At 37.4% G+C, this 13,915-nt stretch overlaps 1 protein-coding gene across 1 annotated transcript in view; it reads right to left on the bottom strand.

Moving 5' to 3' along the window:
• Positions 1-3,430: 3,430 nt before the first annotated feature.
• Positions 3,431-13,915, bottom strand: part of SKA2 (spindle and kinetochore associated complex subunit 2) — a 31,054-nt gene continuing 20,569 nt past the window's right edge. The window contains exons 3-4 of the mRNA XM_065909755.1: positions 9,551-9,727; positions 3,431-4,713 (exon numbers count right to left, since the gene is read on the bottom strand). Coding sequence (XP_065765827.1) covers positions 4,645-4,713; positions 9,551-9,727 — 246 coding nt within the window. The 3' untranslated portion in view covers positions 3,431-4,644. The remainder of the gene's footprint in view (positions 4,714-9,550; positions 9,728-13,915) is intronic.

The following is a 13,915-nucleotide window of genomic DNA, read 5'->3' as shown; positions in this document are numbered from 1 at the left end:
GTCGCCGGCAGACTCCGCCCTGCAACCACCGCCGCCGTGCATTGCTTGGGACTTAAGGTGAGCTAGCGCCTTAAGACCGGAAAGTGCAAGGGTTTCACCTGTGTTCAACTTTCCTGTACCGGCGTTCTCCTTTCTACAGTTTTCTAGGTAAAAAAATGTTTAAAGATTGCAGGAATTGAAGGTGTGAGACGAAGGATATACATAAAATCCTTCATTTGAACTAAAATGTCCCTTTCCAGTTTATTGCAAACTGTAACACCTAACCACACTTAACCTAACTGAATGCACCAGAAGAATCAGCAATAATTTAGGAAGTTGTTAAATATCAAGGCATTTGGACTTTCTTATTAAGTAGTAGGCATAACAATTTTTTTCTTTAATGGCAGGAGCCATGGACAAAGATATAATTTAGAAATAATTGTGCCTGAAAAATCCTTTCACCAAAAATTATTTATGGCCTTGGAACTACATAGAGTTGATAGTTGCACATCTTTTATACTAAAATGCCTTCAATTGTACATTTTAATAATGGTTAATTTTTACCTCAAATTTTAAAAATGCTTTAATATTAAACAGCGTATTTAATTACTGGATCAAAATGGCTGGCTTCAAAATGTAATCGTTAATAAACTATATGTGCACCTGTGGGGGGAAAAAACTTGTAGGACACAGTACTATATTACTTGGGATTCACAGTAATGAGAAGGGGTCTTTGCAACCCTGTAGAGCAAAACGCAAAAAAGACAAATTACAATCTATGATAAATATTAAAATAGGTTCTTGTACTGATAGATGTATCTGCGCAAGAGCCCCAAACTGTTTAAGATTAAGTGTAATAGTTCACAATAGTGGAAAATTAGAAAACCTGAACAACTCATGAGGGGTCATTTCTTGTCACCAAAGTCAGATACTGGCTAACTTAAGCAAGAAGAAAACTTAGTTGGGAGGATGCTCAGCTACCCTGTGTGGTTGGGAAACCTGTGGTCAGCTCTATTGGAATTCCTTAAGGGCATACCTTGCCATCCTCCTCTTTTCCCCCTTTCCCCCATCTCCTAATTTATCTATTGTAGTGTGCATGCTCAGTCAAGTCTGACCCTTTGTGACCCCCATGGATTGTAGTTTGCCAGACTCCTGTCTATGGAATTTTCCAGGCAAGAATACTGGAATGGGTTGCCATTTCCTCCTCCAGTGAATTTTCCCACCTCAGGGATGGAACCCAAGTCCCCAGTGTCTCCTACACTGCAAGTGGATTCTTTATCGGGGCCAGCTTAAATGCCTATCAGTGAGGAACTGGTGAAAAAAAATTATGGTAAATTCATATGTATAGCTGCTCAAAAGAACAGCAGATGTGTGACATGAAGATACATTTAAATGAAAAAAAAAAGACAAGTGCAGCTACAGTACAGTGTAAGCTGTCAGCCTATTTTTGTTTAAAAATGATTTTTGATTTGTATATATATTATAGAAACATCTGAAAAAGTTGGAATTGTTTGGGAGAATAGGCATACTTATATTTTTTTTAATTTCTTAAAGTTGTATTTAAAATACAACCTAATACTTAGGACATAAAGACTGATAGTCACATGTGTGCTGTTCTTAGTTGCTCAGTCATGTCCTACTCTTTGTGATCCCATGGTCTAGAGCCCACCAGGCTCCTCTGTCCATGGGGATTCTCCAGGCAAGAATTCTGGAGTGGGTGGCCGTGCCTTCCTCCAGGGGATCTTCCCAACCCAGGGATTGAACCCAGGTCTCACACACTGCGGGCGAAAACTTTACTATCTGAGCCACCAAGGAAGCCCTAAGAGAATAGTCACATAAGAGAAAACAGTCATCCAGATGAGAAATAAAAATGGTCTAAACTAGATAGAAGAGTGAAGGTAAAATGAAAGTTGTATACAATAAACATTTCAAAAGTTACAGATTTGATTGACTAAAAATATACAGAAATAGATGCAAACCTTAATTCCAGCTAACAGAATAGTGGCTATTAACAAAATAAAATCAGTTAAGTATTCTGGACACATTCAATTTGAATATTCAGGTCAAGGTTTTTATTGGGAAATTTGGATCTAGGACTTCTTGGTGGCTCAGACAGTAAAGAATCCGCCTGCAATGCAGGAAACCCAGGTTTGATCCTTAGGTCAGGAAAATCCCCTGGAGAAGGGAATGGCTACCCACTCCAGTATTCTTGCCCGGAGAATTCCATGGACAGAGGAGCCTAGCTGACTACAGTCCATGGGGTTGCAAAGAGTCAAACATGACTGAGCAACGAACACTTTCACTTCTAGTGGAATAATTTATACTTGGAGACCATTCCCCAAAGAAGCAATAAATGAACCCTGGGAAATAAATGAATATATAAAGTGCAGAGAGAACAATTTTAAAAGTGATGAGGGGAAGAACCAACATTTTAAGGTAACTTGTGAAGGAACTCAGAGGAAAAACATAATTTTTTTTCCCCTGATTGAAAGCAAAACACTTTTAACTCCAGTAACTTGTTAAGACCACTTTGTGATACCACCATTTTTCAATGCCACCAATCAACATTGCATCCCAGAGTCACATCATGACAGGAACTTCCTCAATGTTACTTCCCCGAGAACTGAAGAAGAGTAGTATATGTTACTAAGGTGTGACTTATTTGTAATTTAAAGGTTAGGGTAGTTTCTGTTCTCCAAATATTCAGAATAGACAATTTTAACTGAAGCTACTCTTCCAACCCTGTTTGTCAGCTATTAAAAGTTTGTTAATAACATAACAGAAAAAATTCTTGTTTACATAAAAGTATAATTCCATAACCTGCAAACTATCATTTGATTCACTTCTCCTGGTCTTTCAATATCTTGTTTTTATTACATATGTGGAAATATTTATTGAATTACCAAATATCAAACCTTAATACTTCACCGCCTCATTGTCCTTCCAGTCATCCTGACACACACAGGTTAAGTGGTTTGCTCAGGCTTATACAACTAGAATTTAAAACCTGCTTTACATCTCCAGTATCTGCTTCTCCAATATCTGCTTCTCCTCTTAACTTTTTAGCATAGCTTCAGCGTTTCCCAGAACATTAACAGTGATAATTTATTGGTAACTCGACCTCCTAGTGCATACCATCATTTACTTACTTACTTGCCATTTAAAAAAATAATAAAATAGGGACACCGGTGCACACACACCCATACACATACACACAAAACTGGTAAACAGCAGATGCAACAATCCTCTCGTTTCCGTTTCTTAGCTTTCACATACAGTAGTTCCGCTACACATGAACAAGTTCCATTCTGAGAGTGTGTTCCTTAAGTCCAGCTCCTTTGTTAAGTCCAACAAAGTTGGCCTAGGTGGCCAGCTAACAGTCAGCTATATAGTACTGTACTGTGATAGGTTTATGATAGTTTTCACACAAGTAATACATATGAAACAAACACAAAGAAATAAAACATTTTTAATCTGAAAGTACAGTATGTTGAAAAGCACAGTAGTACAGGACAACAGGGGCTGGCATCGAGTGAACAGGCAAGAAGAGTTACTGACTGGAGAGGGAGGGGAGGTGGGAGATGGGAGAGCTGAAGGGTCATCAGCAACAGGAGACAGAAGGCAAGCTGCGATTTCACACCTGCAGTCGATGGCACAGGGTCTGGTTCCTTGCTGGATTCAATTCTGTCTGCCTTCTTGAAAGAACAATCCAGTAATGTCTGAGTGGTAGCTCCTTTTTTCTCATCATAGATGCCACGGTAGCACTGAATTACATTCTGAATGGCCGCTGCAACCTTCATGTACCAGCCTACACTCGGGTCCTGTGCCTCAAAACTTAACAGTGCCTCCTCAAACAGAGCTAACTTATGTGACTGGAGGGGAAAACACACGTTTACGTCTTCGAATGTTCACAACTTGAAGGTTCATATATAGACATTTACAGTAGAATGAACTGAACAAGTACAGTAATAGAGACTAGAGGAGAACAGAGGCATATTTCAGGTCCCTGAAATATGACAGGGGCAATCTGAAACAGCATTAGAAAGCAGAGCTCATGCTCAACGTTGGCAGGCGGAAGGAACAGGACAAAAATAAAAGTGAAGCTGTCACAGAAAAGCCAGCTTTCTACTAAGTTAGGTACTGTGGGAGACTGTCAAGTCACATGCTAGCAGTCTCACCAGTAATGTGACCCACATCTGCGATCAGAATTTTCAACAATAAAATTATTTACATAGGTATAATATAGTACAAATATTTTTCTAACCTTTAATTTCCCAAGCATGTTCATTCACATCTGACTGACTGATAGTACATAATATTCTTTTGCAATAGGTCAGTCAGGACATCTGTGTTATCCCACTTATACAAAAACAGATACGAAATGGTGTTGGGACTTCCTTGCCTGAAATTACTAAGCATGTGTGCATATATTTTAAAAATCTCTTTATTTCCATTCTGCCCCTTTGGCTGAACTTTATTAATACAATATCTGCCCTTCTCTTGTATCCCCCTCTCCTGTGGAAGGCATCCCTATCCAGTGATCCAAGCCAAATCTCCTTTGTCATCTCCCAACCAATAGTCGTCAATGTTAACAAGACATCTTCCTAAATTTCTGGGATTGATTTCTTCCCCATTAGAGTTCCTTTTTGCAAGTCCATTTCTTCCTCAGAAGTCTGACATGTGAGCTCTTAATTGCTCTGCCGCAGTTTTCTCTTCTTCAGTCAGTGGTAACAGCTAGAAAGCAAATGACAAAATCTTTATTTCAGAAAAACTTAAAAGAAAAAGGTCCTATCATATAACACAGGGAACTATATTCAGTATCCTGTAGTAAATCATAAAAAAGAATATATATAGACGTATAACTGAATCACTTTGCTGCACGGCAACAATTAACACATTGTAAATCAACTATACCTCAATAAGATAAATTTTTTAAAAGCTAAATAAAATCTTTAAAGGCTGTTAAACTAATTTCTGCTTTGTAACACCTATAAATGTTTTCACAAGTTCACAGGAGGTATGTAATGACTAATTTGTAAAGGCAAGGAAAAAATACATATTAGCTACATACATACAAGTTACTTTGATATTTGAGTTTCCAGAGAACTCACAATTAAACTGAAGAAACAAGACAAAGAAATCAAACAATTTAAGGACTGTAACAGAGCCAAAGAAGTCACATCTGAACACCATATTCTAAAAGTATTTTGAAAAAGAAGTGTGAAAAGAAATAGGCTGGAAGTTTCTTCAGAAGTAGAGACTTGGGTTAAATTTTGAAGGATAATTAAGATGCTTTTATCTGCCAGTAACAAAGACACATATGAAAATGGATAAATAAAATGCATTATCACTGCACAATAAATACATAAAAAGGGCAGGTTACAGGGCTGGTTTATGAAACAGCTCAACAATGTAAGGACTCAAGTTCTGTCAATCTAACAGCTCTGATATCCTTTATTCTCAGGCTGACAGGAAGGTGGCTCCAGGTATCACATCTATACACAATGTTTAGAACCAGTAAAACTTTTTCTTCCCAAGGGTCTCTCAGCAGTGAGGAAACTCTTCCTAATTTCCTATTTCCAGACTCCCCCTCCTCACATATCATTTGGGTTACAAACCCATTCATGACCCAAAGTAAGTTAAAGGAAAATCCGTTCCCCTTGCCAATCAGGCACATCCTGAAACTAAGGATAGCACCACTTTTACCTCAGGCACGAGTCTGTGAGGAACAGCACACATCTCAAGAGAGTCAGTAATGTCTTACACAGGAAGGGAGGACATGCTGAGAAAACAACCAGCAAACCAAATCCACAAAAGCGGGTCAGAGCAGCAAAACCAAAGGGGAGAGGAGAAGCCGAAGGGAAGTTGAAAGGGGCCTTCACAGAGCGCCAACAAGTAGACTAGCTGAAAAAAAGAGTTAATGAGGAAATAACCGGAGGTAGGACCTCAAGAATCACTCACATGGCTACAAATCTGCCTAACTATATAGGTCATCTCTAGAGAGACTGTCAAATCGGGAACACCTCATACCCACAGAATCAGAATCTCAGCGCAACGCTGTTCAATAGACCTTTCTGTGATCCTGGAAGTATTCTGTATCTGCATTGATGAAGGAGTGTATTAATTTTATTTAATTACTTTTAATTTTAATTCATTAATATATAGCCACATGTGGCTATTGGAGACCCCACCTGGTTTGGCTCCTCAAGCCAAACATCTGCCCAAAATGTTCACATGGATAAAACAAAAACACTTACTGCAACTCAAATAGTGATAGAATTTCCCTCTTCTATCTGAAAAACAGGAAATGATATTATTCTGGCAAGACTTTGTTCTCCATGATTCCATGTTTCTCTTTGTGATGTCTGAAATTCAAGAGATTTCAGACCATCTGTTTAATAAAACTTCAAAGAGTTTTTCCAGGAATTAACTATTCTAAAATGCGTAGAAATTTTTCTTCTTTAATACAAATGCTTCAGAGCTTTGATGGAATAACATACATTCTATCTTTAATGCCTTTTTAACTTTCTATTTATTGCTATATTTTTGTTTGGTGGGGGGACTGTTTTGCTATTTTCTATATGGAACAAATTTGGTCCTTTTTTCTTTTGACAGTCACCTTTACAACTAACTATATTTAAACGTCAGTGTCTTAATGGCAACTAAAAAGATCAGGAAAATAATCTGTATTCCCTACAATCGACCTCCTTTTCTGTTCTCATCTCCCTATTTATTATTATCAATTCAAGATTTTTTAGTATTACCAATTTAAATATATATTTTCTATCCTTCCAAATGAAAAACCACTCACCTTGATAAAAATCATAGCAAGATAATAACAGAACAGTTTTACTTTCTGTTTGCATTCTGTTGTTTATAAACAATGGATCATTTGCTCTAAGTAGACATCCCTTTCTTGTTCTTCATGTTCCCCAAATAACTGTAAAAGCCCTTTTGGTTACTCTAGGAATTTTCAGAATCCTCAGCTGAAAATCCTTTGGCTTTCTTATCTATTCTCACAGTTCTGATCCTATGTCTAATATACCTCTTTTATACATGAAATTCCTTTACATGTTCTTTAAACTCTGGGCTCATAGAACTATTTGAGCCATATAATTATGGTTTATAACTCTTTATAGATGCCATTCCCTTCTCTTCCACATTTCAATCATAAAAATTTTCTCTGAACTTTCCACTATTAATACTATCTCATTTTTAAACTAGTAGGCACAAGACCAACCATATCCAACATTTCCCAGCTTGGTTACAGTTGATTCTAAAACATGACCTCCTTTACCTTTAGCCATTTCTCCTTTTTTTTTTTTTTAAATGTGGATCATTTTTTTTAAGTCTTTATTGAATTTGTAACAGTATTGTTTCTGTTTTATGTTTTGGTTTTATGGCTGAGAGGCCAAGAGGCACCTGAGATCTTAACTCCGTGACCAGGAACTGAACCTGCAGCCCCTGTACTGGAAGTGAAGAGTCTTAACCACTGGACTGCCAGGAAGTCTCCATTTCTCCTTTTTGTCATTATCTGATCCAAAATGAAAAAGTTCCCTTAACTTTCTACCTTTGATATAATTATTGCTCATTTCAGATAACAGAAGGACTGATGTTAAAGCTGAAACTCCAATACTTTGGCCACCTGATGCGAAGAGCTGACTCCCTGGAAAAGGAGAAAAGATTGAGGACAGGAGGAGAAGGGGATGCTGAGAAAGATTGAGGACAGGAGGAGAAGGGGACGACAGAGGATGAGATGGTTGGATGGCATCACCGACTCAATGGACATGGGTTTGGGTGACTCCGGGAGTTGGTGATGGACAGGGATGCCTGGCGTGCTGCCGTTCATGGGGTCGCAAAGAGTCAGACACGACTGAGTGACTGAACTGAACTAAACTCAGATAACTAAATGAAAGCCTTCACAGATATTCAAATGATTTGACATCCCTGGCTCAGAGGGTAAAGAATCTGCCTGCAATGCAGGAGACACCGGTTTGATTCCTGGGTTGGGAAAATCCCCTGGAGAAGGAAATGGGAACCCACTCCAGTTCTTACCTGAAGAATTCCATGGACAGAGGAGCCTGGCAGGCTATCATCCATGGGGTTGCAAAGAGTTGGACATGACTGAGTGACTAATATACATCAATATCATTACTACTTTTCTGTACCACTTTTTTTAATCTCAGAAATATGCCATCTATTTATTGTATCCAATGAAAACAATTTTTAGTCAGTATTCAAAAAAATCACTTTTCTCTTTGTTCAGTCACCCTCATTTACCATGCTTCAATTAATTCATGGATTTCTATACATACATGTTGATGTGTACATTCAGAACTATACTTAATCTCTCTTCAAGATTTGTTTCCTGGGAACAAATTTATGGACTTCTATTGTCAAGTTCTGATCACAACAATGAAGAACATGTGACTTGGTTTTATTTATAAAAGGTTATCACATACATACTTCCTTTTTGCATTTTATTAATTAGCAGGTGATGAAACACCACCCATACTGTTTAAATGCCTACTCTCCATTCCCTCTGTACCCCTTTACACTGCCTTCCCCTCTTGCACTATTCATTTCTCTATGACAGATACATTTATGACCTCATTTTATGATTTTAACCAGGCACTGTTCTTTTCTTCCATTGGTAATACAAAGAACTCTTGATCTAATCAACCTTTGAGAGTTACTCCTGCTACAAGCCCATAATTCAAGTATCTTAAGCCATAAATTAGTTCAGACTTGGCAAATAAATACCACGTATGCTGCCCCTATCAACACAGCAGATAACTTTTTGGCCATGCCCAGACACAGCTCCTTAAACAGCATTCTAAGCAGTTACCACCAGTTAACTGACTGGAGTAAGCACCAGAAATTAAAACCTATTGGACATCTTTTGTCCAGATAATTAAATTCAACTCTGATTTCATCTGCATTAGGCTATCTTTTCTTTCAAAAGCCCCCATTTCATTTGTTTAACAGTAAATGAAAATGCTGCCAATCTCTTCAATTGGCAGTTCAAGATCTTAGTGCCTAGGTTAGCAGCTCATATTCTTTTTCCTACTCCAACATATCTGTAGAGTTTTACACATCAGTGACAGAGGATCACAATTAGAAAGATTCTTATACTAGATGAGAAGAGGTTGGAGAATGAAAGACCAGGAATGAAGGTTAGGCCTACCCAAGCTAATCATTCCCAACTGAAGAAAAGGAGAATGAAAAAACAGTCACTGGTGTAGATGCTTTCTAGATTTCTCAGTCTCATTAGTTCTTATAGGAAGCAGCAGAACTGGTAGATTTAATAAGTGTTAGCAAGTTTTTTCTTCTGCTGTTGCTACATAATCCAAGAAAGCATGCCCCTTCACTAACCGTGTCAAGTCAACATGCTCATTTTAAAATAAAAGGAAATAAGAGATCTTATACTTCAGGGAATCAAGAAAATCTCATTCTTTATCAATAGTTCACACTGCTGAACTTAAAAATGAGAGTTACTGGGGATTTATCTTTCAATGAGAAATTCAGAATTAAAATTCTACAAATCCAGCCAATCAACAGAAAGCATTACCTCCAGGTCTGTTTCCTTCTGCAGTTCTTGTATCAAGGTCATAGTCTTATTGAAAGTAGCACAAATGCGGCTCTTAGTCTCTTTCTGCTCCACAGAAATTGGTTTAAAGCGAACATGCAAAGTCTGATATCGAGACTTTACTGCTGACAATTCCTTTAAAAGTGTAACTGGATTTTTCTACATTAGGAAAGAAATTAGTAAATATTAAATCTGGAAAGGAAAAATAAAGCTTCTTTTAAGAATTAAAATACATACAACACATGCTACCATCCATTTAATAGAACACTATAAAAAACTATGCAACTATGTGACAGAGAATGGGAGGAGGGGAAGAAAGAGAAGTATAAGACCTAGATACTATTCTCAAGGAATTTAAAGCCTAGGTACAGAAATAACCCTTGTAACACACACAAAATAGCAATATTAAACAGCAAATAATGTTAGATTAGATACATAATATTTGATGCACAGTTCATAATAATTACACAGTATTTCTAAGATACAATTCTAAATGTTATGCAGAAGGTGATTAAAGGAACTATTTTGATTTGCTCTTATAGAAAAGACGAAACCACTTATCATAAAATTCTTCAATACACTGTCATGGGGCTAAAGTATGTATGAGCACCAATTCAAGGCACACCTCACTATACAAAATGCATGCCAACTCAAGCAACTGTATTTATAAATTATATTAGTTTTTCAAATTTATTTTCAATGTAAGTAACCACTATTCCATGAAAGACATTTCAACTGTGACAGTTCAAAAGTGACATTTCTGCCACTTAATAATTCTTCTCATTCCTTCGTGGTTCTTTAGCAAACTCTCCAACTCGAGGTATTCCAAACTTTCTCCATTCCTACCAATTCCCATTCTTGGCACAAGATCTCACCCCAACTACTTTACTGAGAAGACAGAAAACACCTGGGAGTTTCTATTCCTGCCTTTACCCCTGAAAATGAAAATATCTACTCTGATCCTTACTCAACTCCTAACACTACTACTATTATTGTCTCCTCCCCATATCCTCCAGAACCTTAAAATTCCTAAATTTCAATAACCTATTCATATCTCCCTTTACACAGACTTAAATATACATAGATTGTCCCTACACTGAGGGGAAAATAACTCCTCTTGACTCTTGTTTCAAAAGCAGTGTCATTTTTCTCACACCATTTGCCACCAACCTTCTAGGTCCTATAATAATATACTTCCTCAGTTTAATAGTCCATAGACTACAATCCTTTGCCAAATTATTGTAAACAATCAAAAAGTCAGACTTTTCCTTAAATTTTTTAAACGTTTTATTTTCTCTTGGGGTACAGCCAATTAACAATGTTGTGATAATTTCAGATGAACAGTCATGCATGACTGAAGGGATTCAGTCATACATACACATGCATCCATTCTCCCCCCAGACTCCCCCCACCCATCCAGGCTGACACATAACACTGAGCAGAGTTTCATGTGCTATACAGGAGGTCCTTGTTGGTTATCCATTTTAAACATAGCAGTGTATACAAGTCCATTCCAAACTCCCTGACTATCCCTTCTGCCCATCCTTCCCCTTGGCAACCATAAGTTTGTTCTCTGAGTCTGTGTATCTGTTTATGTTTTGTAAATAAGTTCACTTATATCATATCTTTTTAGATTCCATATATAAGGGATGTCATCGGATATTTCTTCTCTGTCTGACTTACTTCCCTCAATACGACAATCTCTATGTCCATCCATGTTGCTGCAAATAGCATTATTTCATTCTTTTTGATGGCCAAGTAATATTCTATTGTATATATGTACCATATCTTCTTTATCCATTCCTCTGTCCATGGGCATTTTGGTTGCTTCTGTCTTGACTATTGTAAACAGTGCTGCAATGAACCCTGGGGTACATGTATCCTTTTGGATTATGTTTTTCTCTGGACATAACACCCAGCAGTGGGATTGCAGGGTCATATGGGAGATCTAGTCTTAGTTTATTAAGGAACCTCCATACTGCTCTCCATGGTGACTGTACCAATTCACATTCTCACCAATAGTTAGGAGGGTTACCTTCTTTCCACACCCTATAACAATCAAAAAGTCAGACTTGCCTTATAATTTTGATATCCCTCTTTTGCCTCTCCTTATTTCCTTCCTATTCTAATCTTCTTAAAATGAACTCTTGATTTCCACAGAACTATACTATCTTGATTGAAGGCAATGACAACCCATTCCAGTACTCTTGCCTGGAAAATCCCATGGATGGAGGAGCCTGGTAGGCTGCAGTCCGTGGGGTTGCGAAGCATTGGACACAACTGAGCGACTTCACTTTCACTTTTCACTTTCATGCATTGGAGAAGGAAATAGCAACTCACTCCAGTGTTCTTGCCTGGAGAATCCCAGGGACGGGGGAGCCTGGTGGGCTGCCGTCTATGGGGTCACACAGAGTCGGACATGACTGAAATGACTTAGCAGCAGCAGCAGCAGCATACCATCTTGATTATCGTCTCACTCTTCAAATATTTCCTTTGTGGACCCTACCTCATGGCTACAGGCAGAGGCTCAGTTCATGGCCCTCTACTCCTTTCTTCCTTGGAGATTTTTTGCTAAGTTTTTGAAGATGGAAATGATAAATAAAGATAATTCTAACACAAATGAATCAGAACAAAAAACCTAATTTAAAGACTGTTAATTCTACAAATAGTGATCAAGACCTACAGCATGAGCAGTAGAAGTAGGAAAAGGACAGAAAAGAGATACTATTAAAGAAAAGTTAAGAAAACTTAGTAGTACATTTGATAGGGGCAAAGAAATAATAGATAACACCAAATGTGTAGTCTGGAAAATTGTGTATATGAGGTAACTAGAGTAGTAAAATTCAGAGACAGAAGGTAGAATGGTGGTTGCCAGGGGTTGGGAAGAGGGTGGAATGGGGAGTTATTATTTAAAGCATGCAGTTTCTATTTGGAAATGTGAAGTCAAGTTCTGGAGATGGATGGTGGTGATACTGCACAATGATGTAAATGTACTAAAACCATGGAACACCACACTTTAAAATGGAAAAAATGATGAATTTTATCTTATATATTTTATAATTTTATCTTACATATTTTAAAATTTTATCTTACATATTTTACAACTTTTTAAAAAAACCCAAAAAACTGAGAATGTATAATAGGACAACTGCTTTGGAAGACAATGTAGTAGTTCCTCAAAATATTAAACATAGGGTTATCACGTGCCCAGGAGTTCCACTCTTGGGTATATACCCAAGTGAAATGAAAGCAAAAATCCACACAAAAACTTGTAATGAATGTTTATAGGAATATGATCATAACAGCCAAAGGAAACAATCAAACTGACTATTAACTGATCAAATACATAAGAAAATATGGTATGGTCATACAATGAAATATTATTCAGCAGTAAAAAGGAATGAAGTACTGATTCATGCTACAACCAGGATGAACCTTTAAAACATGCTAAGTGATATCCAGAAAAGATGAAAACTCTAATTTGAAAAGATACATACACCCCAATGTTCATAGCAACACTGTTTACAATAGTCAAGACATGGCAGCAACTTAAACATCCATCAGTAGATGAATCGATAAAGAAGATGTGGTATATAATGGAGAAAAGACAGTCTCTTCAGCAAGTGGTGTTGGGAAAGCTGGACAGCTGCGTGTAAATCAATGAACATAGAACACTCCCTCACACCATACACAAAAATAAACTCAAAATGGCTTAAAGACTTAAACATAAGACATGACACCATAAAACTCCTAGAAGAGCACAGAGGCAAACCACTCTCTGACATACATTGCACCACTGTTTCCTTAGGGCAGTCTCCCAAGGCAGTGGAAATAAAAGCAGAAATAAACAAATAGTACTTACTCAAACTTATTAGCTTTTGTACAGCAAAGGAAATCATAAACAAAACAAAAAGACAATCTATAGGATGGGAGAAAATATTTGCAAACAATGGGACCAACAAGGGCTTAATTATTGCGAAAATACATAAACAACTCATACAACTCAATATCAAACAAAAACCCAGTCAAAAAATAGGCAGAAGACATAAATAGACATTTCTGCAGAAAAGACATACAGATGGCCAAGAGGCACATGAAAAGATGCTCCATATCACTAATTATTAGAGAAATGCTAATCAAAACTACAACGAGGTATCACCTCACACTGTTCAGAATGGCCATCATTAAAAATCCATAAATAATAAATGCTGGAGAGGATGTGGAGAGAAAAGACCCTCCTACACTGTTGGTAGGAATGTAAATTGGTGTAGCCACTATGGAGAACAGTATGGAAGTTCCTCAAAGAACTAAAAATAGAGTTACTATATAATCCAGCAATCCTACTCC

This window comes from Muntiacus reevesi, chromosome 18 (assembly GCF_963930625.1).
Source record: "Muntiacus reevesi chromosome 18, mMunRee1.1, whole genome shotgun sequence".
NCBI lineage: Eukaryota > Metazoa > Chordata > Mammalia > Artiodactyla > Cervidae > Muntiacus > Muntiacus reevesi.
The sequence above is the reverse complement of the archived record's forward strand: the minus strand, read 5'-3'. Positions and strand labels throughout refer to the sequence as shown.